Raw genomic sequence first — 27,923 nt, forward strand, 5'->3', positions numbered from 1 at the left:
TGGTCTAAATGTTCTGAAAAGTTGTGAAGATGTATCGGGAGGGAGAAATTATATTTTAAAAGTTAATAGCGGGTTAGGTTGAGATGTTGCGATCTTTACAGCCTCTGAAATCCGTAGGGCTTAATTTAATCCTTCCTTGAGGCCCATTGATTTTACACCAGCCATGCCTAGTTATATATAGTGATATAACCCAATGTTTAATAGGCTGTTTTTCTTAAAATATCATACACATTTCTGTACAGTGGGGTATAAAATGTCCAGGTTTCTTCTCTGCCCTCTTCCGAAACAGTTACTACTTTGCTGTATTTTTCCCAGAGATTGAATCACTAGTGATGGAATCATCGAGTGTGCAAATACATAGATCTTTCTTTCATAAACAAATGTTGCCTCCACACCTGAAATAAACGAGCGCATCTTATACATTTCATATAAATAAAATTTGTTTTTTTTAAAAAAAAATCATAAAAAAACAACTAGGCCTTTCAACTTTTCTTCCAGCCTTGTATTGCCTCTCAACATCTCTTTTAAGGCATAAACCCACATCTGTTGAATAAATTAATATACAGATCAATGCAGACTACATTTTTTATTGCCCAGTGTGGAGGCAAATTGATTGCTTACCACTGCAGAAAGAGTCAGATAAATGTAAATGCTGGTTTCTAATACTCTGAACTTTTGCAAGTATTAGGCAATGCTATTGAATTGAACCAGACTTCTTCCTATGCAATATATATATACAATTACAGCCCTGAATATTTGGATTATATAAGGGTGCCTTCATTGACTGTTATACTTGTGGAAATTTGGTTTGCTCTTTTTTTTTTTTTTTTGCAAAATGCATTGACTTAATGAGATGCCCTTGACTTTACCTCCCAGTAAATGTGTCCCTTTGTGGCCCATACCAAAGCGACCCCTTTGAAAACCAGACTTCCTTGCAGGCTGAACCTTAGGCTGCGGTCTTACGCTTGTTTCCCCACATAAACCCCGTCTCCAGCCATGGGAAGGAAATGAGTCGCCAGATACTACTAGGAGGGGTTCAGCCAGACAAGAATTCAAGCTGCCAGAGGAACTGGGTTTCAGATGTAAAGGCACTTCGAATTTTAATGGGACCAGATATCCCAAACCGATCCTCCCTCTCCCTCTTGGCAAGAAAGAAAGTGGAAGGGGAGATAAAAACGACTTTGGTAGCCATTTGTCACTTCTCTTGGCAAAGAGAGGCTTTCTCAGAAATGCCTGATGGAAAGCCGCTTCTTAGGGAATTTATCTAGCGGGGAAACGGGCTTGGCACGCAGTCACATTCTTGCCAACTGACCTCTTGAACATTAAATAAGGCTGCATTAAATTAATGTGGTTGAATATGTTCAAACTGAGGCCTACGGTGGTATCTTTACACTCAGCATGTTTTTGGAGTCCCATAACAGCTTTTAGATTTTTCCGTCCTCGACGTCACCTTCACTCCAAACAATTCCGCCCACCAGGCTGTATGGCCATGTACCGGAAGCATTCTCTCCTGAAGTTTCTCCTACATCCTCAGAAGTTGTGAGGCTTGTTGGAAACTAATCAAATGGGGTTTCTATATCTGTGGAAGGTTCAGGGTGGGAGAAATAACTCTTGTTTGTTGAAGGCAAGTGTGAATGTTGCAATTAATTACCTTGATTAGCATTGAGAAGCCTTGCAGCCTCAAAGCCTGACTGATTCCTGTCTGGGGGAATCCTTTGTTGGGAGGTGTTAGTTGGCCCTGATTGTTTAATGTCTGAAATTCTTCTGTTTTCAGACTGTTATTGTCCTGTTTTTAAGGGGTTTTTTTTAATATTGGTAGCCAGATTTTGTGCATTTCAATGGTTTCTCTGTGTAGTTGTTAGAGTGGTTGTTAGAGTGGTCCATCTCCACCTCTCTCTCTCTCTCCCTCCCTCCCTCCCTCTCTCTCTTTGTTGCCTCTCAATTTGCCCACGTCAGACATATAAAGCCTGGTTTAATTAGCATACAAAGTAACATCCCCTTGATTAACAATTCGGTACCTTTGGGTTCTTCCTGGAAATAGCCAGGGAATAAATCACGCTTCTTCAGCTGGAGGGGAACATAAAAAAAGAAGGAAAAAGTGAATCCATCCTTCCATCTAGCTGCAGGCTGCTGCGCTCTTATGGTTTATTTATCCCTGTCTTGCTTTTATTTGTAATTTTAACTTTTTGAAAAGCCCAGGTTCATAAAACAGTGCAAACGACTCTATTAACGTAGTTATGATATTTGTCTTGGACCAATAAAGGGATTTAAAAAAAATGATATTTTCCACTAAGGCAACTTGCTAGGAAGTTTTAAACTCGCTCGTCCCCCTTGGAAGGCCCAGTTAAGGGGAAAAGATTTCCACGGGGTCCAAATCTTTGGCACAATTGTGGTTTGCCCTTATTGAGCAACCCCCCCCCCCTTCCCCGCCTTCTTCCCTCTCCAAGCAGGGCTCGTCGTGTTGGCAGGGGCCGAATGAAAGAGCAGTGATTTCTCATCCTGTGCCCCTGCATTAATAGTCTTAAGCAACGCTATAAAGCCCTGGTTAATGTCCGAGACACATTGTTAAGTGTTTAAAATGTGGCCGCTGCACACAATGCACGCCAAAGTAGTTTAGTTGCTCCAGAATTGACCATTATCTTTTATAGTTAAGAATCAAGTGCACATTATTAGTTTTACTTCAGTGGCTTTGACGAGGCGAGTTGAAGTTGGCTGGGCTTGGCCTTGTTAGCGATTCAAGAAAGAGCCCCGGAGCTCCTCCTAAACCGATCCCAAGCCAACCCCAGGCGTCTTCCTCTTTCTCTCTTCCTGCTTCGTCTTCTTACCATTGACCTCACCAGGCTTTGGATCAGACCCGGAGTGCCTTGACCATCAAAGCCAGGCGCATTGCCTCCATAAACGCAACAATAAAAGGGAGCCTCACTCAGGGAGGAATGGCTGCTGCCTTTTTGCCCTGCACATTGGCTCCAAGGCACCGCGGGGGCTCATAAAAGCCACCCCCTCCTCATGGCAGAGGTATTTATTTTGAGTCGAAAACGCCTCCGAGGAAGGAAGGATTTTAAACCTGTTTTTGGAGCCTAGTTTGCTGGGCCTACCCCTTTCTCTCCTCGAGTTTTCTTCTGCAACTTAAGAAAATTAGGTCGGAGCAAAGATCCAACTGATCTCTCTTCCTGCATCTCAGCACAATGTGGCTGGAAAGTGGACAAGTAGGGGTCCACCCTGTATGCTTATTTGCCTTTTATGGTGGCCCCATGAATCTCTTAGAGGTTTTTTTTAAGGCAAGGAAGAATCATATTGGGAATGACTGCACCCACTCTCCGGGGCAATAACTTTTTGGAAATAAATGACAATCATAACCTTATTGAAAAGGGGGAAAAGATGTTACATCCTCTGGCAAATGTAAATCCCCATTAACATGTGGAGACCACCTTTTGAAAACCACTAGTCAATAAAAGGATGGTCTTGTTAGAAGTCAACTCTTTGAGTAAGTGATATTCACAAACATTAATATAAGCACACTGATAAACTGAGAAACCATGTCTTCGGACTGCCAAGGGCAAAGACATGCCACTACGAAAATATATTTGGTTGTTTCTTTGAAGTTGCAGTTGTAATTGGAATTGCAGTTGCCCAAAATATATACACTCCCTGAAAACCTCTTAGTTTAAAATATGCACCCAGAGATTTAAAAAACCAAGACTTCTTTGAAAAATAGCATATTTTGTTTATTCATAAACATCTTGGATTAATTCACTATACAGGCACATTTCTTATTAAAGTTCAGTTATGGAAAGGATGTAGCTTCTCTCTGTGTTGAGTACACAAGGTATCATTCTTAATTAATAGTCCATTGTCTTTAAGTATAATTGTATTCACTGAAGTCCATAAGCATACATCTCTATTGAAGTCCTAACATCAACATGCATTCATCTCCACCAAGGTGTAAAGCTAACTCAAATAACAAAATGGAGTCCTGAGTCTGAACATGCTCAGTACAATCACATGTCTATAACTCCTCCTACACCAAAGAGGTACAATCAAACTGGCAAATCAACATACACATAGAATACAGGTTAGCAAATATATACATCAATAAACAAAGAGTGAAAGGCTTAGGAGGTTACTAGTTCTTTACTCTGCAATACAGCCTAGCGTTCAAAATCATACAGCATCTGATGCCTTTAGGATATTTAAGCATTGAGTGATTGTCCACAATATTCACTAATGTTTGTGTGCCTGTTGATATGGGAAATATAGGTCCACAGCAAGGGATGGCAGACCTCTGTGCATATGCATCTTTGTGTATATATATTTCTAGATTATCTATATATCACATTGGATGCAGTCATTCTAGTCTTTGTCTGCCTCGCTTTCCAGTTCTTCCGCTGCTTTGTTTTAAAGGCCTTTCCAGTTTCTATAAATTCGCATTTTATTTCGCTTAGGGGCGATTTCATAGACATTTGGAGTGACCTTCTTGCCTCAATTTCTTTGCCTCAGGCCAAGAATATCACCCAGAGGGCTGTTGCTGCTGCTAATACTTTCCACCAAGGTTTTTAAAATTGGTCTCTCATTTCACGTTGTCTTGCTAAACATAAACATCCCACCGAAGAGATGTTTGGTTCTATCTAATCCTTGTTCAGGCAGGCCGCTGAGGCGCTGAACCCCTTTTGTGGGCGGGAACCCCAATTTCATTATATTTAAATCTGTATTTATCACGCTAAGCCTACTGATAATAGGGGTTCTATGTCCTCGCCCGTAAAAGGGCTCCTTATATGGTATTCATTTTCATGGAAGCGATATGGGCCTCGAAGGAATCTGATAAGAGCTTGTTCTCCACACATTAACACATTGTAAGGTAAGTCGAGCTGAGGAAGTACAAACAGTGTAACCAAAGATTGGGGGGAGAGAGAAAAAGAAAGATTTCCACAGGCTGCTGAAACTTGATTTCCATCTGGTTGGATCTAATATTAAATTCAGTTAGACACCGAAAGGTTGGACCAATCTTGGGGTAGAAATCTTGGCTGGTAGTGGAGGGAGTGAGAAGGCAATAGGCGGGGAGTTTGCAGGCCTGTTTATGTCTAGGGTGGGGTGGGCCTTTCTGTAAAGGTTTTATGGAGGCCATACCAAGTTTCAGCAACTTCTTCCAGTCTTCTCAACTTCCGACAGCCAGGAAATTCCGGAGAGCTGCTCTGTTTTAATATCCCTGAGATGGAAGTGTGTGGCTGATGGGGAAACCCCAAAAGTTTTTTTTCCCCCTGATGTCTTCTGCACACCTCAAAAGGGTGTATTTAAAACAGGAGGGGATTTTTTTCTTCAAAGGCAACCATATTATTTGAGAACATAGAAATGCTGGACCACTCTAACAACCATCCTATCAGACTACACAAAGAAGTCATTGAAATCCATAAGCATGTGGACAATTTCAACGAGGAAACCATGAAAATGAACAAAATCTGACTACCAGTATTTAAAAAAACCTCTAAAATCAGGACAATAAATAAAGAATACCACTCAGAAAACAGAGGAATTCCAGATATGGATCAATCAGGGTCAACTAACACCTCCCAACAAAGGATTCCCCCAGGCAGGAAGCAGCCAGATCTTGAAGCTGAAATGTTATTCATTGCTAATCAAGGTGGCCAATTGAAATATTCACGTCTGCTCCAATAGACAAGTTCTATCTCCTACCCTGGACCTTTCACAGATATATAAACCCACGTGACTAGTTTCCAACATACCTTATTACCTCTGAGGATGCCTGCCATAGATGCCTGTGGCACGTCAGGAGAGAATGCTTCTGGAGCATGGCCGGAAAAGTCACAGCAACCCAGTGATTCTGGCCGTTAAGGACTTCGAGGACACATTGTTTCTCCTAATTCGTTTTCTAGGATAGGAACTCTGTAGGAAAGCCAGGGGTCAACCCTGGTCTGGCCTGAGATGGACCATTTTCACCCATTTAGACTTGAGCAGAAGTGAAGCTACTGCCTCGCTTCGCCTCCCCAGCTCCTTGGCATCCTCAGCGCTTTTGAGGACTTTATGGACGAGGACCCGGGTGCCAAAAAGGAGAGATTTACTACACAATATGGAGTTCTTCTAAAGGATATTCGTCCTCTCTTGGGAACAGAGACTGTCAACTAGTTCAGTATTACCAGCGGTAGGGGTGGTTTGGAACGAGAGTGGCTAAACATGAATTAGAAAGTTGTTTTTTTATGTTATTATTTTCTATTTTTTAAATTAACCATTCCAAAAGGCGCCATTATCGCCTCGACCCATTTGGTCCGATTTCAACCGATTTCTGGCAAAACAAACAGGAGGGAAACTGGAGCCTTGATTCCTTCAATCTCTCTGCATCTCTCCCCTTTGTTTCATTGCTATCACCTTGGCCGAAATTACATACTGACTAGCAGAGGATTTTTTAACTAAATATAATATTTTATCGGTGAGGGGAGCTTGCCAATGACTCGGAAGGGATCGAATGAAAATATTTAAAAATCTGCAGATTCCACGTCCGTTCCATCCAATAGGTGGGGAGAGAAAACAAGGATAGAAAACCCCGGTTAGATTCTCCTTTTTCTATCCTACATTATTATGAAATAGATTACAACTCTTGCTTTGAGCGAAATAGAGATTACAGCCCAGAAAACTCACAGCAACCCATTACAAATTTAGCTCACAGATTTCTTTTGACAAAAAGGTCAGCCTTCCCTCCTGAAACTGGAATCCCAGCGATTTCCCTTTCGCCGTCTTCCAGAGGAAGTCTTGGCCCTACTCTGCTGGGACTGGTATACCAAGACAGCACCAGCCATGAGTATGATCTTCATTACAGTAGTTGACTTCTCAAGGAGCCTGGCTGACTTTATGATGTCCGTAAACCTTGGCTGCTGGGGAGAAGGTCAGGTTTGGTTTGGAACTTCCCAGTATCCAATCAGACATAATCACCACTCCATCATCCTCCTAACAGGAAAGTAGGGAAGCATGGAAGTATCCCGCCGCCTCTCCCGTCAATACCGGGGCTTGGTTGCATTATTAATCTCATCTCTCTGCAAGGAGATGGCGAAAGAGTTGCTGTTGGGGCTACTGGGATATGCTGGGGCTGGGAAGGGCCCGAAGGAGGAACGGGGTGTTAAAAGGGTCGCTTAGGGATCACTTGATGAGTCAAACATGTCATAATAACACTAATGTTCCTTTACCGTTTTCTATGAGCACATATGTTAAAAAGTATATGAATGGTTTTGTCCAAGGCTTTCATGGCCGGAATCACTGTGTTGCTGTGAGTTTTCTGGTGTGTATGGCCATGTTCCAGAAGCATTCTTTCCTGATGTTTTGCCTTTCCTGATGTTTCTATGGCAGGCATCCTCAGAGGTTGTGAGTTTTGTTGGAAACTAGGCAAGTGAGCTTTATGTATCTGTGGAATATTCAGAGTGGGAGAAAGAACTCTCGTCTGCTTGAGGCAGGTGTGAATGTTGCAACTGGCCACTTTGAATTAGCATTGAATAGCCTTTCAGCTTCAAGGTCTGGCTGCTTCCTGGGGGGATCCTTTGTTGGGAGGTGTTAGCTGGCCCTCATTGTTTCTTGTCTGGAATTCCTCTATTTACTGAGTGTTGTTCTTTATTTACGGTGTCTTGATTTTAGAGTCTTTAATACCTCTTTTCTGTTGAAATTGTCCTGGTGGTTGTGGATTTCAATGGCTTCTCTGTGTAGTCTGACATGGTGGTTGTTAGAGTGGTTCAGCATTTCTGTGTTCTCAAATAATATACTGTGTCCAGGCTGGTTCATCAAGTGCTCTGCTATGGCTGACTTCTTTGGTTGAGTTAGCCTGCAATGCCTTTCATGTTCCTTGATTCGGGTTTGGTGGTCCCTATGTAGACTGCATTGTCTACAGCTGCATTGTATACATGTACTTCTGCAGAGGTGAGAGAATCCCTCTTGTCCTTTGCTGAACGTAGCATTGTTGGATTTTCTCAGTGGATCTGTAAACAGTTTGTAGGTTGTGTTTCTTCATCAGCTTCCCTGTGTGATCAGTGGTTCCCTTGATGTATGGTAAGAACATTGGTTGTCTATTGTTTTTCTCCCTCCTGGCCTCCTCACCCCCATATGCATAACCCCCTCCCTCGTTTGCAACATCGATTTTACTCTCTCTCACACACATATAAATATATTTATATATATATCTCAAGGAAATTCAGAAGTGGACCGGAGGAGCCGCTCAGTGCCTACGAAACCAAACGGGGAGGGGTTGTGAGCCAGGGCCGGGTTTCCATTGGCTGCGGGCCCTTGCCGAGGCGCGGGGGTATCTCGAATCCTATCCAGCATGTTTTGCACAAGAAATGTCAGCCAGAAAGGGCTATCTGCTCTCCTCGCCCAATTGTCCCGCGGCCATGGCGTGCTCCTCGGAGAGCCCCGCTGCCAGCTCCTTCCTGGTGGACTCCTTGATCAGCTCGGCTTCGGGAAGAAGGGACGGCGGAGGAGGAGGAGGCGGTGGAGAAGGAGGAGGCGGTGATGGAGGAGGAGGCGGAGGCGGCGGCGGCTACTATCCCAACAACAGCGGCGTCTACCTGCCTCAGAGCTCCGAGCTGCCCTACGGCTTGCAGAACTACGGCCTTTTCCCGGTCCTGAGCAAGCGCCAGGAGCAAGGCCCTCCCCCCAGCATGGCCCCGTCCTCCCACCAGTACATGCCGGGCATGGACGCCTGGCTCGACGGCCCCAGGTCATGCCGCCTGGAAGAACCACAGAGCCCGCAAGCCACTTCCTGCGCCTTCGCTCCCAGCATCAAGGAGGAGAGTTCCTACTGTCTCTACGACTCGGACAAGGGCCCCAAGGAGGCGGCGGCCACCGACCTGTCCACCTTCCCGAGGCTCAGCTCGGAGGTCTGTGCCATGAACAACGGGGTGCCCGTGCCAGGCTACTTCCGCCTGTCCCAAGCCTATGGCGCCGCTAAGAGCACCAACAGCACCTCTTCCTCCTCCTCTTCCTCCTCCACCTGCAGCAGCGGCTACAACAGCAACCACCACCACCATCCGCACCAGCACCATCGCCAAATGGTTGCCGAGTCCCCTTTCGCCCCGCAGCCTCCAGGGCGCTTTGAGAGCCCCCCGGTCTTGCCTCCCTCGCTGTCAGTCCCGGATCAAGGCCGAAAAGAAGGCGAAGAGCCCTCCCCGCCCAGCACTTTGGCTTGCGTTTCCCAAACTGGGGAGGAAGAAGGCCAGGCGTCTTGCTCCTCGGCTGCGGAAGAACTCTCCCCGGCGCCTTCCGAGAGCAACAAGACCTCCCCAGAGAAAGGGGCCTTAGGTGAGCGAGATCCAATGCCAGAAACGCCACCCCTCCCAAGAGAGAGGGTGAAGGTAGGAAAGACCCCCAAACCTAAGCATCCAGTTCCAATCTGCAGAAAGGATGGTCTCAGTTGACCCACTCAAGTTATATTTATATTTGGGCACCAAGATGTAGGGAAAAAGTACTATTTGTGTTGTGCTGTTAGTTTTTCGGGCTGTATGGCTACGTTCCATAAGCATTCTCTCCTGACGTTACGCCCACATCTATGGCAGGCACCCTCAGAGGTTTTGAGGTATATTGGAAACTAAGCAAGGGAGGTTTATATACCTCTGGAAGGTCCAGGGTGGGAGAAATATGTGGTGAAACGTCAGTAGAGAATGCTTCTGGAACATAGCCATACAACCCGGAAAACTCACAGCAACCAAAAGTACTATTATTTTCAGTTGCTGTGATTGATCTTGAAGGCCACGCTCTGGAGTTTCTAACACAGTCCTGGGCTTCCGGCAAAGGCTGAAAGCACAAATGCGGAGTTATAAAAAGTTGGAGAAGGAGAGATGGATGAGAGGACAGTGATGGAGAAGTGCCCGAAGAGATAACAGAGATGTTTGTAGAGCGTCCAAAGTAAGCATGAGGCCAGCGCCAATAAATAAACCCATTAACAGGCTAAGTTCTAGTTTACGATCCTGGATGGCTTAAAAAGGGAGGGGGGCAGCTGGGTTGAAATTCTCCTTCTGCGAATGACTATCAAATTGACGTTCCTCGCAGCTTAACCAGGCGGATGTAACTTAAGGGCCATCAGAAAGAACGAACCAGGTGGTAAAGGAACGACAGGGTCCCTGTTCAGGAACCCATTATTTCAATGAGCCGCTCCAGAGCTGTTGCCTCCTCGCAGTTCCAAGTGGGATGTAGTGAAAGGTTGTGGATATCCATGCATACATGCAGGCACACAAGGAAATGTCCTTCTCCTTACACAATATTTTTATTTTATTTTATAGTGCAGTAATAAATCACAATCTAAAATCTTGCCTTGTCCCATCCTCCTCCCTCCCTTCACCAGTCATAGACTTTGCAAACTACTTACTTACTTCACACCCTCTTAATAATAAATCACCACCTATTGTCTTAATTTAATTAATAATAGTTATATATCCTAGTCATTTATTCAAAACCTCATTCTATCCGAGAGTGATTTAAATTTGTTTACTTTAGCACATATTAGCTGATAAAGGGTTTCCCTGTAACCTCGAACAAAGTCTCTTTTATTTCTCCTCTCTCTAATCTTCTTTTATTAATTCTTCACATAAAGCTATTGCCCATAGCTATCCCTCTGTCTGCCTTGCATATTATTTATAGTACACGACACAGTCTGTACTTTTAAAAATAGATCTCTGTATGATTTTATTTTCCTTTGCCTCTGTGTGTGTGTACTATTCCATCATTAAATTGCCAAATTCCTAAACGTCACCAATACGCAGAGGGGGAAAGCAGACACACTTAGTTTAATTCTATAGATGTTGTTTTGTCCCCTTTGTATGAAACGGGTTTGCCTTCCAAGTGAAGTCGTTCCTTCCAAGTGAAGTCGTGTTTATGGGACTGCAGTCCCAGCTGTGCCCAACATCTGGGCAGAAATACTCACAAAAGGGAGAGACCAAATCCAGATTTAGTATTTAGCTTATTATTATTATTAATAATAATAATAATAATAATAATAATAATAATAATAATAATACATTTATGATTTAATATTTATTATAATTTATTTTATTATGACACAGCAAACAAGATAGATATGCTGGATTTCGTATCACAAAATCACAAGTCGAACACTTCCCAAGTGTCTAGGACTGTGTGATGTATTTTCGGATGATGTGTGCAGATCCCAGTAGGGTGGCCTTTTGCAGTTGGCAGATCGTAATTTTGTCAATGTCTATCTTTTCCAAATGCCGGCTGAGATCTTTTGGCATTATTATTATTATTATTATTATTATTATTATTATTATTATTATCCACAAGCCATCTGTTGGAAATAGCAATCTTCTAAGCTTTCACTATTTGTTTGATAATTTATATATTTGCTAACCTTTATTATTTGTATACTCACAAAAAGGGGAGACCAAGTCCAGATTTAGTTTTCATTTATTATCAATAATAATAATAATAATAATAATAATAATAAATTTATTATTTATTATAATTATAATTAATGTATTACATTTATTATTATTATTATTATTATTATTATTATTATTATTATTATTATCCACAAGGCATCTGGCTTTTTAACTTGAAACAAACGTTTAGAGACCAAAAGGCCAGGCTGGATGCATTTGGGGCTGCCACTGTCAAAGGCACGGATGTGTATCGGTGTCAACTGCAAAAGCAGGCCGCCTTTTCAGACGAGCAGGAGGAAACCAAAGTCACTAGTAGGCTGATAACCTTTCCTTGCGTTTTGAGAGCACAGCCTAAAGAGAACAATCTTCAAAGGAGGACTTCTGGTGCCCAGAGACGCCCTGATCGGATACTCCGTACAATAGTCGCCCATTCGGGGGTCCTGCCAGCCCCTCTGTTCTGCTAGTAACGACCCTTTCTTCCTTCCCCAAAACTAGGCAGCTCCAAAGGGGAGCAGGCAGCCAACTGGCTGACGGCGAAAAGTGGCCGCAAGAAGCGCTGCCCTTACACCAAGCACCAAACCCTGGAGCTGGAGAAGGAGTTCCTCTTCAACATGTACCTGACTCGCGAGCGTCGCCTAGAGATCAGCCGCTCCGTCCACCTCACGGACAGACAGGTCAAAATCTGGTTTCAGAACCGCCGGATGAAACTCAAGAAAATGAACCGAGAGAACCGGATTCGGGAGCTCACAGCCAACTTCAATTTCTCCTGATGGACCCTCCAAGGCGCGCCTGGATGAGCACCAGGACCATGTCCCGCCCTAGCCCAACACTTCCCCGGGCAGGCTTGAAAGCTGCTAGCACCTCCGTGGATTTGAACCTCGCCATCACATTCCCAGCCTCTCCATTGCCTGATCGTGGTAGATTATTATTATTATTTGGTCGGGATAAAGCCATAAAAAACAGTGCTCGCTATGGGATTTTTTCAGACACCGAGATGTCCACTGGTCTTTCAGAAAAGTGAGCCAAGCTTATATGGTGGCATAAGTCCACCGCCTTCTCTCTGTGTTATGTCTCACATCTACATAATCCCTTGGAAAAGGAAAGCAGGACCAGGATCCCTCCAGCTATTTCCCAAGACAGATAAATATCAAAACCTTTGTGTGTATGTATGCAGACAGATGATTCTCTTTGTCACCAAGATGAGCTCAGGATGTTTGTTCATTCAATTTGAGGCTGAGAGTATGCCACTCCCACGAAAGAAGGAGCTCAGCAAACATTAATTCTTGTCACTGTATCACAACAGACTGCATCTTTTCGATGTGGCCATAGTCAATGCCTAATACGATCCTTCTGGTTTTGGTTTTTGCTTCTCTTCGCCTCCTCTTTTGTGCAAAAAAATACCCAGACGCTGTGCAAAGCAAACAAACAAACAGTCTGGTTGTCACTTGGGGTCAAGACTGTGTGTCATTTGTCTCTGTGTTCGTCTGTCTCTCACCTCTCTAAAATTTAGTATCACAGTTTTCAGAGTTTCCGTAGGGGAGGGGGAGCAGTGGAGGAGCAAGATCTCTATTTTCCCCACCCTGTTTGAAAGCTAGGAAAGGTTTTGTCTTCATTACTGGACAAATCACTACAAAATCTGGCTGTAAGGAATGACTTAATGGTAGATTTTGCTTTGGATACCTCGGGTGTTTCTAGGTATCCTTGACAAGCACATTATTAGCAAAAAAAGAGAACAAAAAAAATCCCTCCTACTTTTGGAGGAAAAATAATAGTTATGTTGCTCAATTCATCCAAAGGATAAAAGCCTATCCTTCTATGTATATTACTCCTCGGAATGGTTTCCTGATTGTATGAAAAGAGAGGTGATGTCGTATTTCTTTGATACTGTGAAGTGACATGCATTGCAAAGGTCAAGCGTGTAGTGCAAAAGGAAGAAATAATAATAATAGTAATAGTAATAATAAGAATAATCTATGAATACAGATGTGTATAAATTTCTATAAATATTAATATTATTAATAATATTATTATTAAAATGCCAACACGGATGGAAACCAAGTATTCTTGTCATTATCCAGAATGTTAGTTCTCGTCCTTACTTTCCAAAATTGAAATGGTCAAAGCTGCTGTGCGTGGGGCTAAAAGGAAAACAGAACACAGGCGCTGTTTATGTTTTCTTGGAAGAATAAAAAAAATGGAATGAATTTTCACCACCATCTTGGAGGAAAAAAACCCCAAAACCTCGTTTTGTGACTTGTTTATTTCTCAGGGTCCCACTTTTAGATCTCCAAGAACTTTTACAACAGGCGCATAGTTTGCCGGAGCCCCCTGCAATTACTTGAGGAATCTATTTAAATATTACCTAGACGGTCGTAATGTGTCTGGGTCCTATTGCAATGGTGCTCTAAGGTTTGTCGGCTTTTGTTCCGTTTTATGACTTGCTAGTATATCTGGATTGTTGCTGCCTTAGACGAGGGGGTTCCGCTCAGTGAGGAAACTCCCTGGGCAGAGCAAGCCTGGAGCTATTTGTTTTGAATGTAACAGATGATCTGCCTGTGTCGGCTGAGTTTTTAACAAAATATGACTTATTCTAACCTGCTACTTGAATTCAGAAGATCAGTATACAATATCCTGGTTGAAGTGCTGAGCTATTTCCCCTCTTCCAAGACAAAGGGAGACCCCGATGGCTCAAAAGCAATCTGAAAAGGTGAGCAGACTTGAATCTGAAGCTCATTTTTCCTGGTCCAGTTTTGCCTCCCTCTCCGCCATGTTTGTTTATTTCTCTTCTATTTGGTGGCAAGCAAAAATGTGTGTATCAAAGGGGGGGGGGGATCCAGACAAAGGCATGTGGGTTAGGGAGGAGATGGGGGGTAGGAAACAGTCTGGAGGGCCCAAATGGCCACTCCTGTTTTCTTTTCATCTTCTTTCTCCCCCTCAGACCAGAAATAGACTTTGAACCCCAGCTCCTTGATAGTCTTTCTGTTATTTTTCCAAGAACACTTTGCCCTTCGAAACCTAAAGGCCTATTTGCCTCCCTCTTTCTGTCCTTTTCTTTCCCCCCTTCCTTTCTGATCTGTTTAGAAGCTTCTGCTTTTGAAAAGGCGTATTTAGAAACAAAGGAATGGAGAGAGATGGCGACTTGTGGTGGGCGAGGAGGAGGAGGAGGGAGAACGAGGAGAATTATGATCACGGTGTTGTGGTTTTTTTATTTTTAATTCTCTCCTTTTGGGTTGAGTTTTTCCCTCTCTCCTTTCCTTTCCACCCCCCTTCTCCTCCCCTCTTAGCGGGACCCCTTTGGCTTATGGAAAGCGACTATGGGGAGTCGTTTTAATGAGGAGTCTAAGAACTGGTCGGTGATTTAGGTAGTTTCATGTTGTTGGGGCTATGGCTCTCTCTTTCTCGACAGCACGAAACTGCCTTCATTACTTCAGTTTCTAATCATCACCCGGGTCTAAATCAGGACCATATCCCCGCCTGGCAACACCGAAGAAATGGGGGGGGGGGGGTTGTGAAAAAAGAAGGGAACCCCACTATTGCTCCTCTGGAGGGGCGTCAAGTTCCAAAGCCATTGTTTTGACTTCTGTAGGCACTGGGTTTGAAACTCCATCCTTTCTAGGCTGTCTTTGTTAGAGTCGCCAGCCACATTTCATACTTTCCAGTTTTAAATAAGAGACGAAATGCGGAGTTTTCAAGAAAGGAATGGAAGAGACATCTAGATTTAGACAGTTGCATTTTTAAACAGATTTCCTTCAAGGTCAGGGGCGTTTTTAGTAGCAGGGGAATGATCTCCCTTCCTTGTGTTGTCGAAAGCTATCATGGCCGGAATCACTGAGTTGCTGTGAGTTTTCTAGTCTGTATGTCCATGTTCCAAAAACATTCTTTCCTGATGCTTCGCCTGCATCTATGGCAGGCATCCTCAGAGGTTGGGAGGTCTGTTGGAAAGGAAACAATTGGGTTTATATATTTGTGGAAAGTCCGGGTTGGGAGAAAGAATTCTTTTTTTTTTTTTGAGGCAGGTGTGGATGTTGCATTTGGCCACCTTGATTAGGATTTAAAAGCCTTTTAACTTCAAGGTCTGGCTGCCTACTGCATGGGAATCCTTTGTTGGGAAGTGTTATCTTGCCCTGATTGATTCATGTCTGGAATTCCTCTGTCTTCTAAGTGTTGTTCTTTATTTACTGTCCTGATTTGAGAGTTTTTAAATACTGGTAGCCAGATTTTGTTCACTTTCATGGTTTTTATTTATTTCCAATATTTCTATTCCGCCCTTCTCACCCGAAGGGATTCAGGGTTTCCTCCTTTCTGTTGAAATTGTCCATAAGCTTGTGGATTTCAATGGCTTCTCTGTGTAGTCTGACATGTTAGAGTGGTCCAGTATTTCTGCGTCCTCAAATAATATGCTTCAAACAACCAGGAAATCTTTCTCCCACCCTGAAGATTCCACAGATATATATAAAACCCCTCTTGCCTAGTTTCCAACAGACCTCACAACCTCTGAGGATGCCTGCCATAGATGCAGGGGAAACGTCAGGAAAGAATGCTTCTGGAACATGGCCATACAGTCCTGAAAACTCACAGCAACCCAGATCTCCCTTCCTTCTTGCAGGGTCCTTTTTTCTTGCAAGGGCTCCTACTGCTTGTCTGGATTGTCATAGCAAGGGAATGCCTCTACCTTTGTGTTGCCCTGCCATTTTCCTTCCTCCCTCCGCTGGGAAGAAAGCAAAGGAATCTGGGAGCTACCTCCAGCTCGAATTGCAAGCCGCTGCTTCGTTCTCATTATATTTTATTGGGCTATATTGTGTCTGAGAAGGAGGAAGGGGGGAGGGGGTAAAGCCAGCCAAACACACCCACCCGCCTCTGTCGCCTGGTTTCCAATGGTGGCAAGGCAGCCTTTTTCCCTGGCTGCATTGCTTCCCTCCTCCACCTCTCCAAGGCACACATATCCTTCAAGGCAGCTCCCAGGCCTCTATAGGAAGGGATTGAGAGTCCGAATGCGAGAGGGGGCCCTTGCAAGAAAGGAAGGGGAAAGAAGGCGGGAAAACAAGGCCAGGATTTCCCCGCCGCTCGCCCACAAGGCCTCGGTTACGATCATTATTGTCCTCGGCAGCAGCAAAGGCAGGAACCGCAGCTGCGAGGCGGAGACGCAGAGAGAAGCGAAGGCGCTGCAGAGCCTTGTTTACGCCCGAGACGCGCGTTGTTTACCGTTCGTGCAAATGAACAAGACCTCTCCGGGGATCCAGGGCGGGGGGGGGGGGATGTGGGGATATCCGCCGTGGGGACTGGTTTCGGCCTTTTCTGGGAAGAGGGGAAAGGAGGGAGAGCTAGATTCGCACGCCTGTTCGCTAGTGTTTGGAAACTTGTAAGATTGTAAATGGTAACCAGTGGGTTGTGTATATGCAGATGTATACTTAGAACCAAACCTGGGACACTCAGAAACGTGGAGTTTTTCGGTTTGAATGTGTATGCCTATAGCTGGATTTACACTTCCAGACAATACAGTTTGAGTTTGAGACCCACATCAGGCAGTCTGAAGTGCACTAAACTACATTATATATGCGTCTTCACTGCCCATAATAATGCATTTCTAATATAAACACCCCAGCCAGTGTTTCTAAAGCCCCTTCCACACAGCTGAATAAAATATCACATTATCTGCTTTGGACTGGAATATGATAGTGCGGACTCAGATATCCCAGTTCAAAGCAAACATTGAGGGATTTTCTGTCTTGATATTCTGGATTATATGACTGTATGGAAGGGCCCTTAGATAATCCAGTTGAAAGCAGATATTGTGGAATTTTCTGACTTGATATTCTGGATTATATGACTGTATGGAAGGGCCCTTAGATAATCCAGTTGAAAGCAGATATTGTGGGATTTTCTGACTTGATATTCTGGATTATATGACTGTGTGGAAGGGCCCTTAGATAACCCAGTTCAAAGCAGATATATGGGATTTTCTGCCTTGATCTTCTGGGTTATATGGCTGTGTGGAAGGGCCCTGTGTGATTGTTGTGGAGTGATCTGAGTGTCCGACCTACAACTCTAGAAGCCAGGATTTGAATCCCTGCTGGCCATTGACTTTGGGCAAGTCACCCAGCTTCAGAGGAAGACAAAGGAAAATCCCTCTGGAAGGGCCCTAAACCTGTTGGTATGAACCCACGCGTCAAAAGCTCGGTTTTAAGTGTAAAAGTGTAAAGATTTTCTAAAATACATACATTCATATGTTCGTCAATCCAACTCAAGTTTAGTTAATACAGACTCCTAATATTGGGTGGTTGTTCCATCATGGATCTGAAACAATTATTTATTTCTTTGTTTTGAAAAACACCCTTGAAGTCCTTCATAATTTGCAAAGTATGACCTCTGAGCATTATTTCTCCAGCTTTTCAGTAGCTATGCTAAAGAAAGATAACACTAAACGCCTGTATCTATGTGTGTTAAGGAAGGAATTCGACATTTCATAGGAATTGGCTTACTTATTAGGCTGAATTCGGGGGGGGGGGGGGGGGGATATAGCTCGAAAATAATTACTGTAATTTAAAGGTGAATGAAATTTTCCAGTAATATGTCCAGCATAGAATTCAAAGAAAATAGTGAACGCTAAGAAATTTAAAACTCTCAAGTGTTAAAGTATAAAACTGTAAGGTTGCCAATCTTGCATACTTACCAAGAAGGAAGGCCATGGAAGTTGGTGGGTCATACACACACACATATACAGTATATATATATATATACACACACACACACACATATACATACAGACACACATATAAGACCCACAAACTTCAGTTGGCTTTCCTTCTTGGTAAGTATGTGTGTATATAAATATACTATTGAGTAAGTGTGTGGATATGAATATATAGTATTTAGTGTGTGTATACACACACACACTAATATATAAATATACACAGACACTAATATATAGAGATATATATACACACTCAAATATATATATCCACACACTTGCTCAATAGTATATTTATACACACATACAGACATGAGAGCTGTGAAGGACTATTAGATGATGTTGAAATTGATATAATATTGTAGAAACCGGAAGGAAATAAGGCTGTTTAAAAGTCTCAGAGTGAGTTGTTGTAGCTTCTGCAACCGGAAATACGTTTACTTATTACTTGGAAGTCCCAAATATTTGTATTTATGGGTAAGAGGCTATGTGGTAGCCGCTGCCTTAAGACAAGACCAGAAATGCATTTACTTAAGGAAAAAAAATTATTTCAGTGAGAATGAAGCTCAGCTATAGACCACGCATTTCTTCCGCTTTCATGCTGTGTCTGTCCTTATATGAAAATTAATCAAGTTGGAAATATACAAGTCTCCTTGGAAATAACATTTCTGCACAGAATAAAGAAACGCGCAGATTATTTATTATCTTTTTCTATAATTCCAAACCAACTTTTCTCCCCTCTAGATACTTGAATAGTCTTTGTTCAGGAGCCAGCAACGTTAGGAATACAGAGAGATTATTGTTTTGCTCCAATGTAGTAAATCGAGCCTGATTCTCCCTAATCAGAAATGAAAAGCTGCTGCCATTTCCGAAGCCAAAAATGCAAAAAAAAAAGAAAACATGGGAGGAATCCTGCTGTTAAGATTATTTCTTTCCTTCAAGGAGGAAGGAAGTTCTGTGAACATATTTCACAACAGCTGACTCTCGATTTTAAACAAAAAAAATGACGCAAGGCTTCCCTCTTTCCAGGAAAGACAAAAAGTAATAACACGATACATGTGTTTTTTGTCTTTTTGTTACTGCTATCTCTATGCAGACATAAATAGTTCCAATTATCTCACGAAAGTAACCATAGTAGCTACCAAATCCTTATGGGAAACGTTATTTTGCGTGTGTAGGTGGGGTAGATTATTATTAACTCCTGCGCCCTTTTATTTCTGCTCAGATAAGCGAAATGTTAAGGACTTCTTGTAATCGCCAATATTCTGGTGTTTTTAAGGAAGAAGTGTCTATTCTGTTTTTCTCTTTCGAGATTGGCCTCTTGGAGCACAAGGAGAAAAGACATTAATTGAGACTAATGAAAAACATGCGCTTTCCACACACGAATCCAATTAACACACGATTCTCCTACTATTTGACAGCCTCTAGCTGTTTTAGACACACTGGGTAAAAACAAAACGAAACACTAGAACCCTTTCCTTCTTCTCCCCACTCTTAAGCTCGGTTTTTGAGTCCCAAAAGCCACAGCTAAAGAAGAAAAGAGAAAACAATAATTAAAAAAAGACAGAAATAAAGCCACAGGAATCCGTGGGAGAAGACAAAGCCTTCAAATGTCACAGCCACTGAGTATTTCCCCCATTACTTTAATTCACAACACTGGCCTTGATCGGATAGGGCCATATCATTTTATTGTTGTTGTTGTTGTTCTTATTCTGGGGGTGGAGAGACTATAATAACCCTCCGCCTCGTCCCCATATTGCTCCCAGAAGCCCCATAGAAAGTGCCAGGGAAACAATAAGTATTCAGACCTTCTTGGAGAAGGCGATGCCAGAAAAAGGGGGGAGAAATGCCAAGGGGGGAGCAAGGAGGGCTCTCCAATCCAGACATGGTTCAGGAAGGTTCTCCAGGAGAAGAGGGGTGGAGGAAGCATTACTAAACCCCCACAATCCAACCCATACATGTATACGCTTCCCCAGCTCTAGCATGGCACTAGTTCTTCCTCTCCAGACAGAAGGGGTGGCTATGCTTCAAGGAAAGAGGCAGGAAGGCTCACATACCAAGAAGCCCCTCTGCAGTCAACTTGATCGAGGCGGGTGGGTGGGTCTCATGGTTTGTCCTCCAAACAAACATCCATGTTCTGTCCCTTCTCTCTAGCTGCTCTGTTTCCCCCTTTCCAGTTTCGATTGTTCATTTCTTTCTCCACGTGGATGAAGAAGCCTCCTTCCTCCAAATATATATATACACTAATAGCATTTGGAAGTACTACACACACATGTAACTAGCTCCCAAAGCTGCGTGTTTGTGCCAGAATGTCAACGGATCAGCGAGCAACCCGCTGCTGGAGTTTCCCGGAAGGAGGGGGAAAGAAACACAGCGTTGGAGTGGATCTGGAAGTGTGGGTTCGTGGGAAGGGCTCCCCGATGTGTCTCCGGCGACCCTTGGCTCTTAAGGTGCCCCATAAAGAGCCCCAAACCCCCCCTCTTTGGGCTCTTTCCCCCCTGCCTTCCTCTCCCCTCGTCTGTTCCGGCGCGTGAAAGGAAAAGAGGCAGATCCGAGGGAGACAGGCTTCTCTTGGATTTGACTTTTCGCCTGCCAGCCTCCCGATCGCTCTGAACTCAGCGGCACAGTATTATTTACAGTGCAGCTTCCCAAAGTACAACACAATAGTATAATTTAACCTTTCCAGGCACTCGTAAATTTTTACTGCCGCGAAACACAGCGATGCAAATGAATATGCTCGTCGTTACTGACTTAATAACAACCCGGTGGCTCCCGAGACAATAACTCCTTATGAAATAGAATAAATATAGATTTAAATACAGCACGCCGCCCAATGTTATTTTGCTTTTTTCTTTTCTTTTTTATGGCTTCAATTATTGTATAATTTTATGTGAAGGTCTCCCATCAGTAAAAAAAAATAAAAAAAATAAAATAAAGGAAGCCTGTCTTAGTTTTTCCCCCCTCTCCTTTCTTGGATTCTCTCCCTTTCCCATTTTTATACAGAACTCCAGCCTTTGATGGGATGATTAATTATGATATAAAATAGTCTCTTCTATCAAAGGAGGGTAATACCGGGTTGCTGTGAGTTTTCCGGGCTGTGTGGCCATGTTCCAGAAGCATTCTCTCCTGACGTTTCGCCCAAATCTATGGCAGGCATCATCAGAGGTTGCTGATGACTGTTGGAGACTAGGCATATCTGTGGAAGGTCCAGGGTGGGAGAAAGAACTTTTGTCTGTTGGAGGCAAGTGTGAATGTTTCAATCAATCACCTTGATTAACATTGAAAAGCCTTGCAGTTTCAAAGCATGGGTGCTTCCTGCCTGGGGAATCCTTTGTTGGGAGGTGTTAGCTGGCCCCGATTGTTTCATGTCTGGAACTTCTCTATTTTCGGAGTGTTTTTCTTTATTTATTGTCCTGATTTTAGAGTTTTTTAAATACTGGTAGCCAGATTTTGTTCATTTTCATAGTTTCCTCCTTTCTGTTGAAATTGTCCACATTGTGGATTTCAGTGGCTTCTCTGTCTAGTCTGACATGGTGGTTGTTAGAGTGGTCCAGCATTTCTGTTTACTCAAATAATACGTTGTGTCCAGGCTGGTTTATCAAGTGCTCTGCTATGGCTGACTTCTCTGGTTGAGTTAGGACCCTTCCACACAGCCATATAACCCAGAAAATCCCAAAATATCTGCTTTGAACTGGGATATCTGAGTCCACACTGCCATATATTCCTGTTCAAAGCAGATAATATGAGATTTTATTCAGTTGTGTGGAAGGGGTCTTAATCTGCAGTGCCTTTCCTGCTCCTTGATTCGTGTTTGGGCGCTGTCTTAGTCCCCCCCTCTTCTTTTTTGGATTCTCACCCTTCCCCCCCTTTTTTTTTTGCATAGGACGCCAATCTTTGATGGGATGATTAATTATGATACAAAATAGTCCCCTCTTTCAAAGGAGGGTACTCATACCCATCCTCCCCTTTCCCCCTCCCTATAAAAAAAGGAGAAAAACCCTAATGTTTTAATCTTATTTGCTGGCCACAAAAACCAAAAGTTTGCTTGTCCTGTCCGACTCGCCCCTTTTACATTAAAAAAACCCTATAAAAATGATGACTCGAAAACACTGACCCATTAATAGCCTGCGGACTGATTTATACTTTATTGTTCTGCCGCCCGGCCACGTGAGGCGCGGCAGCCAATGAGAAGCCCGGTCCGCCTTCAACTTATTAGGTGACTGTACTTCTTCGCCAGGACCAAGTTGTGACATGAAATCTGCCGTTTCATAATTTCGCCGGGTCTTTGCCTCTCTCTCCTCCTTCCTTCCTTCCTTTCTTTCTTTCTCCCCCTTCTCTTCTTTTTCCTCCCTTCCCCTTCCGCCCCGGCGATGACTTCCTCGGGGACGCTGAGTAACTACTACGTGGACTCCTTCCTGCTCCACGAAGGCGGCGAGGAGCTGGGCCCCTCCGCGGCGCGCTACGGCTCGCTGCCTTTGGGCCAAGTGGGCTCCCGGGTCGCGGCCCCCGAGCACGCCGACTTCGCCGCCTGCAGCTTCCAGGCCAAGGCCTCCTCCTCGGTCTTCTCGGCCTCCTGGAGCGCCCCGCCGCCGCCGCCTCCGCCGCCGCCTCCGGGCTCCGGCCACGTCTACCACCCCTACGTGCACCACCCGCCCCCGCTGCCCGCCGCCCCCGACGGCAGCAGGTACCTGCGCTCCTGGCTGGAGCCTCTGCCCGGCGGCTCCTTGGCCTTCCCCGCCTTGCCGCCGCCCGGCCGGCCTTACGGCATCAAGCCCGAGCCGCTCCCGGCCCGGCGGGGGGACTGTCGCACTGCCTTCGAGCCGCACAGCAACGCCCTCCCCCTGACTGACTATGCCTGTGGTTCCCCCCCAGCTGAACGGGAGAAGCCCCCCGGAGACGGGCCGCCCTACGCCGAAAGCCACGCCGAGAGCGAGGCCGGAGCCGGAGCAGCAGCAGGGGACAAGAACCACATCGATCCCAGTAAGTGGGACCCACTGGCGAAGGGAGAGGGCGGCAGGGAAGAGCCTCCTTGGACTGGCAGGCGGGGAGGGAGGGAGAGAGAAAGAGTGGGGCTTCAAGGTAGTTTTAAGTGCATTTTCATATCCTTTGCCCTTGTTTTTGTATGTTTATATATTCATATCAATGCATTTGCTCTGTTTTTAGTTGTGTCACGTTTGGATAGTGCTACACTGCCCCACGATCAGTGTGGAACCATCCAGTTCAAGTTGCACTGTATAGTTCTACACTGACCATATAATGCAGTTCAAGCTTCATTGTATATAGTTTCTATACTATGCATATAATGCAGTTCAAGTTGCATTATATAGTTCTACACTGATCCTATAATACAGTTCAAGCTTCATTGTATATAGTTTCTACACTAAGCATATAATGCAGTTCAAGTTGGATTATATAGTTCTACACTGATTCTATAATGCAGTTCAAGCTTCACTGTATATAGTTTCTACACTAAGCATATAATGCAGTTCAAGTTGCATTATATAGTTCTACACTAACCCTAAAATGCAGTTCAAGCTGCATTGTATAGTTTCTACACTGACCATATAATGCAGTTCAAGCTGCATTGTATATACTTCTACACTAAGCATATAATGCAGTTCAAGTTGCATTATATAGTTCTACACTGACCCAAAATGCAGTTCAAGCTGCACTGTATAGTGTCAACATTGACCATATAATGCAGTTCAAGCTGTATTGTATAGTTTATTTGTTTATTTACCATACTTGTATCCCACCTTTCTCAACCCCCAAAAGGGACTCAAGGCGGCCTTACAAAGGCAACAATTCAATGCTGCCTGTATATCTACACCAATGAGTAAACAAACATTAAAACCAACTAATTAAAATATAACATTCAAACAAGAATTAAAATCACATAATCCAAGTCATATTCCAAGTTTCTACACTGAGCATATAATGCAGTTCAAGCTGCATTGTATAGTTCTACACTGAACACATAATGCAGTTCATTGTATAGTTCTGCACTGAACATATAATGCAGTTCAAGTTGCTTTGTATAGTTTCTACACTGAGCATATAATGCATCTCAAGATGCATTGTATAGTTCTACACTGAACACATAATGCAGTTCAAACTGCATTATAGGGTAGTATGGAACCAGCTTTTAAGTCCCTCATTGAGTCTCTATGTCGGGAGAAAGGCAGGATACACATAAATAAGTACAAAATGGTAAATAAGTACAAAATGGTTGAGCTGGCAGGGTGCTGGTGTTGTGGGTGCAGGGAAAGGGGCTGCCACACACACTCCCCCTTAGATTGGCTTAGCTAAGTGGGATCCATCTTGAGTTATGCGGCATTGGCTGGCTTCCCTCCTGCCTTAATTAATAATAATAATAATAATAATAATAATAATAATAATAATAATAATAATAATAATAATAATTTGTTATTTGCCTCTCCTCATGGTTGGAGGAGTGATTCAACATAGTTAAACTCACACACAGAAAAAGCAAAATGCCACTGAACTAAAAGGCATCTCGCCACACACACACACACCCCCCCATCAGGGTGTTTCAGAAGGAGGCGGTAGGCATATCGTCCACAAAATGCAGCAGCTGTGGCGAAGGGCGAACAGGACATTTCTCTGTGTGCTCTCCCTCCTCATGTTTAGATGCCTGAACCTCCCAAGGCTGGGTCAGGCACAATGAAGCGTGATGGGATGTGTAGTTCTCCTCTCCAGCTCGCCCTCGGTGGTGACAGTGGGCAGCACAGTGTACACTCATGGCGACAAGCTTCAGTTCTGGAGTGGGATGGGAAAAGAGTTAGTGGGAGGTAAGGTTTAGTTGGTTGAGAGGGGGGGGGGGAGAAAGAGGGGGAGAGGGCGAGGATGGGGGTCCTGAAGAGCCCAGAAATAGAGAGAGCAGGAGGAACAAAACATTGGAGGTGAATCTGATTCCTTTGTGACGAAGCTAGGAAAACCATGAGCGACAAGACTGTTGGGGGTGGGGGTAGGAGGGACATCCGTCCTTTCATTTACTCCCTTCTTGGTTGGTTGGGATTTTTTTATGTACCTATATAAATAATCTCTCCCCACGAGCTAGATTAACAGTGAGGCAGGCAACCAAAGTCAGGCTCAGCAGGTTCCTCAGCCAAGCCCTGTAACGTGTGAATGGGTGGGCGTGAGTGTGCCCCCGTTGTCGCCTGAGAAAGCTGGTGACATCACAGGCCGAAAAATGGGGCCGGGGACAGGAACACTCGTGTTTTTAAAGGGTGTAAAGGAGAGAAGGAGGCAAATCCACAGGGTCCTTCTGGGGTAAAGGAGAGAGGGAGAGGGAGGCAGAGAGAGGTGGACATGTTGTATGTAAACAGTATGCAAGAGAGAAAGGGAAGAGGGGAGGTAGTAGTAAACCCCCATGGGGGGGGGGGTTACTGCAATTCATTCTGCCTGACCTCTCCATGCGTCCATTGTTGGCTGCCCATCCTGTCTGTCTGTCCCAATGAAAGGCATGTCATAAAACGCCCATAGCAGGGCACTCGGGATGCTTCAGGAGAAGGGGGGCATCTTGCATCCCCATCCAGGCGGGTTGGGGATGCCAGAGTAACGCTGTGTTGTTGTTGTTGTTGTTGTTGTTGTTGTTGTTGTTGTCTTTCCCCCTGCTCCAACCTCTGGCCTCCTTGCCTTGCAGACAACCCGGCGGCCAACTGGCTCCACGCGCGCTCCACGCGGAAAAAGCGCTGCCCTTACACCAAGCACCAAACGCTGGAGTTGGAGAAGGAGTTTTTGTTCAACATGTATCTGACCAGGGACCGACGGTATGAGGTGGCCCGGCTGCTGAATTTAACCGAGAGACAGGTCAAAATCTGGTTCCAGAACCGGAGGATGAAAATGAAGAAGATCAACAAGGACCGAGTGAAGGAGGACTGAGTGGGTCTCGCGTGGCAGGTTCCTCGTGGCTCAGAAACACCCCTCCTCTCCCCCTTTTCACCTACGAATCCCTCCATCTTCCAATGAGACTCTGTCCACTCCAGGCCTCGCCTGACTCACTTTTTAATTTTTATTTAATTTTTTCATTTTATACAAAAACTACTACTACAACAAAATCCTTTGACGGTTTGTTCTCTTGGCTCTTGAATGTACCTCGCCAGCGTGCAGGGAGATAAATGGCTGGGACCTGGTGCTATTGAAGAGGTACCACGACTTTAAATCTATCTCTATACCTACAGACAGGGAAAGAAATAGATCTGATCCCTCATCCTAGGCAAGACAAACACGGGAGGCTGGTTTTGTTGGCTTGACTAAATCTACCTGTCCTTCATTGAAAGAAAAAAAGAGAAAGAATGAAAGTAAACTACCTTTTTTAATGCACAATTCTTTACGGACTGTATAGGTTAGTCGAAAAATAGTTAATTTTATTTGCTTTTTGCGCGGCAGGCAGAGAGAGGTCTGCTTTTAATACTTGAACACTGTGTTTTTAATTGTGGTAATTATGTTTGTGACTCGGTTTTTTGTGCTTGGGTGCTGTATCCGATGTGGTCCTGTAAGCTAGAATTCAATTTGAACTCAGGTTGTTTAATATAAAGGTTTGCATAAAGGATAGCTCTGTAGTGTACAAACCTTCTCCTTCCCTGCATCATTAGCCAGTTAATCTTGAATTGCAATGGGTAGGCTGCAGGGCTGCAATTTGCTCTGTCCCTATCCCAACGAGAGGAAAAAATATGTATATATATCCATATACATATGTATATATGAATATATATGGAAGAGGAAAGGGCTCATGGCTCCTTTGACCCATTTGCTTTCGAACCAATCCTTTAAGTGCACACACTTGATCTATATATATAGTACAGTCTTCGTCAGTTGTGTATATATCTATATATACATAAATATAATCTATATATTAAAGAAAGAAACCCTTAATTATCGGACTAGCTTGAATATTGTTTTGCACCCGTGAGCAGTTTTCAGATACCGGAGCTATGCCTATTATGTGGGGGGGAAATAAAGACAAGCAAAGAAAGGCAACTACCTATGGTTTACGTTTTAAGTTTAATCAAATCGTTGGATTCTTACTGTAATGAAAGTTTAATTTTATTGATAATAAATTATACGCTCGAAAAACTACCTTTGGTTATTGTAGATTTGTATCAATTATTAAAAAATAAAAATAGCCCAAAATATATATATCCTGGAAGTTATGTTTATGCTGAAGCTACACTGTATCTTTGCAATAGTTACCTCATGGCCTACTGACCAAATAGTTGTGTCCGAATGATATTTAACTCTTTTTTTTGCTAAATAAAATATATATTGATTCTTTTGTATACATATTTGTGCTGTTTAAGATTATTAAGGACACACTGCGCCACCAAACCCACCCAGAATGATATATATGGCGTCCCTCTTGGAGAACAATAGAAACCTAACCTTGTTACTTCGAGACAATTTGAAGACTCAGGGCCCTTCCACACAGTCACATAACCCAGAATATCAAGGCAGAACATTCCTACAATATCTGTTTTGAGCTGGGTTATCTGAGTCCACACTGCCATGTATTCCAGTTCAATAATGTGGAATTTTATTCAGCAGTGTGGAAAAGGTCTCTTTGTCCAGATGTGTATTGGAGAGGGATATTGAACAAGGAGGTTGTGGCCAGCTATGAAGGATGTTCCCAACCCATGACCATTCAGTGACAAGACAGAATCCCATGAGGAAAGAAAGCTGTAGTAGATACTTAGGATAAAACATTGGAAATGATTTATTCCATTCCGGAAGCAGAAGAAGGCTTTCGAAAACAAAATATTGGAAAAACAATGCCATCCAGTTAGCTTCCCTAGTCAAGATCTGATTTATTTTTTGCCTTCTAGAGACGAAGA

The 27,923-nt window shown here is 43.8% G+C and overlaps 2 protein-coding genes and 1 non-coding gene across 4 annotated transcripts; all 3 read left to right on the top strand.

Moving 5' to 3' along the window:
* The first annotated feature begins 470 nt into the window (after positions 1-470).
* On the top strand, positions 471-13,585 carry hoxa10 (homeobox A10). Of its 2 annotated transcripts, none has more exons than XM_008117048.3 (2): positions 471-9,288; positions 11,877-13,585. In XM_008117048.3, exons 1-2 carry the CDS (start codon positions 8,328-8,330, stop codon positions 12,149-12,151), a joined length of 1,236 nt encoding a protein of 411 aa, XP_008115255.1. In that variant the 5' UTR covers positions 471-8,327; the 3' UTR covers positions 12,152-13,585. The 2 variants fall into 2 exon arrangements, with proteins under 2 accessions (XP_008115255.1, XP_062840248.1); XM_062984178.1 differs by having other exon boundaries at positions 471-9,341; positions 11,877-12,008.
* A 1,137-nt stretch (positions 13,586-14,722) lies between these two features.
* Positions 14,723-14,823, top strand: mir196a-1 (microRNA mir-196a-1). Its single transcript, NR_129897.1, has one exon. It is a non-coding gene; the product is annotated as a microRNA mir-196a-1 (primary transcript).
* A 3,059-nt stretch (positions 14,824-17,882) lies between these two features.
* Positions 17,883-27,171, top strand: hoxa9 (homeobox A9). The gene is made up of 2 exons (XM_003224913.4): positions 17,883-23,049; positions 25,736-27,171. The coding sequence occupies exons 1-2, from the start codon at positions 22,440-22,442 to the stop codon at positions 25,972-25,974; spliced, it is 849 nt and encodes a 282-aa protein (XP_003224961.1). The 5' UTR covers positions 17,883-22,439; the 3' UTR covers positions 25,975-27,171.
* Positions 27,172-27,923: the final 752 nt, after the last annotated feature.

The sequence above is a fragment of the Anolis carolinensis genome, chromosome 6 (assembly GCF_035594765.1).
Source record: "Anolis carolinensis isolate JA03-04 chromosome 6, rAnoCar3.1.pri, whole genome shotgun sequence".
Classification (NCBI taxonomy): domain Eukaryota; kingdom Metazoa; phylum Chordata; class Lepidosauria; order Squamata; family Dactyloidae; genus Anolis; species Anolis carolinensis.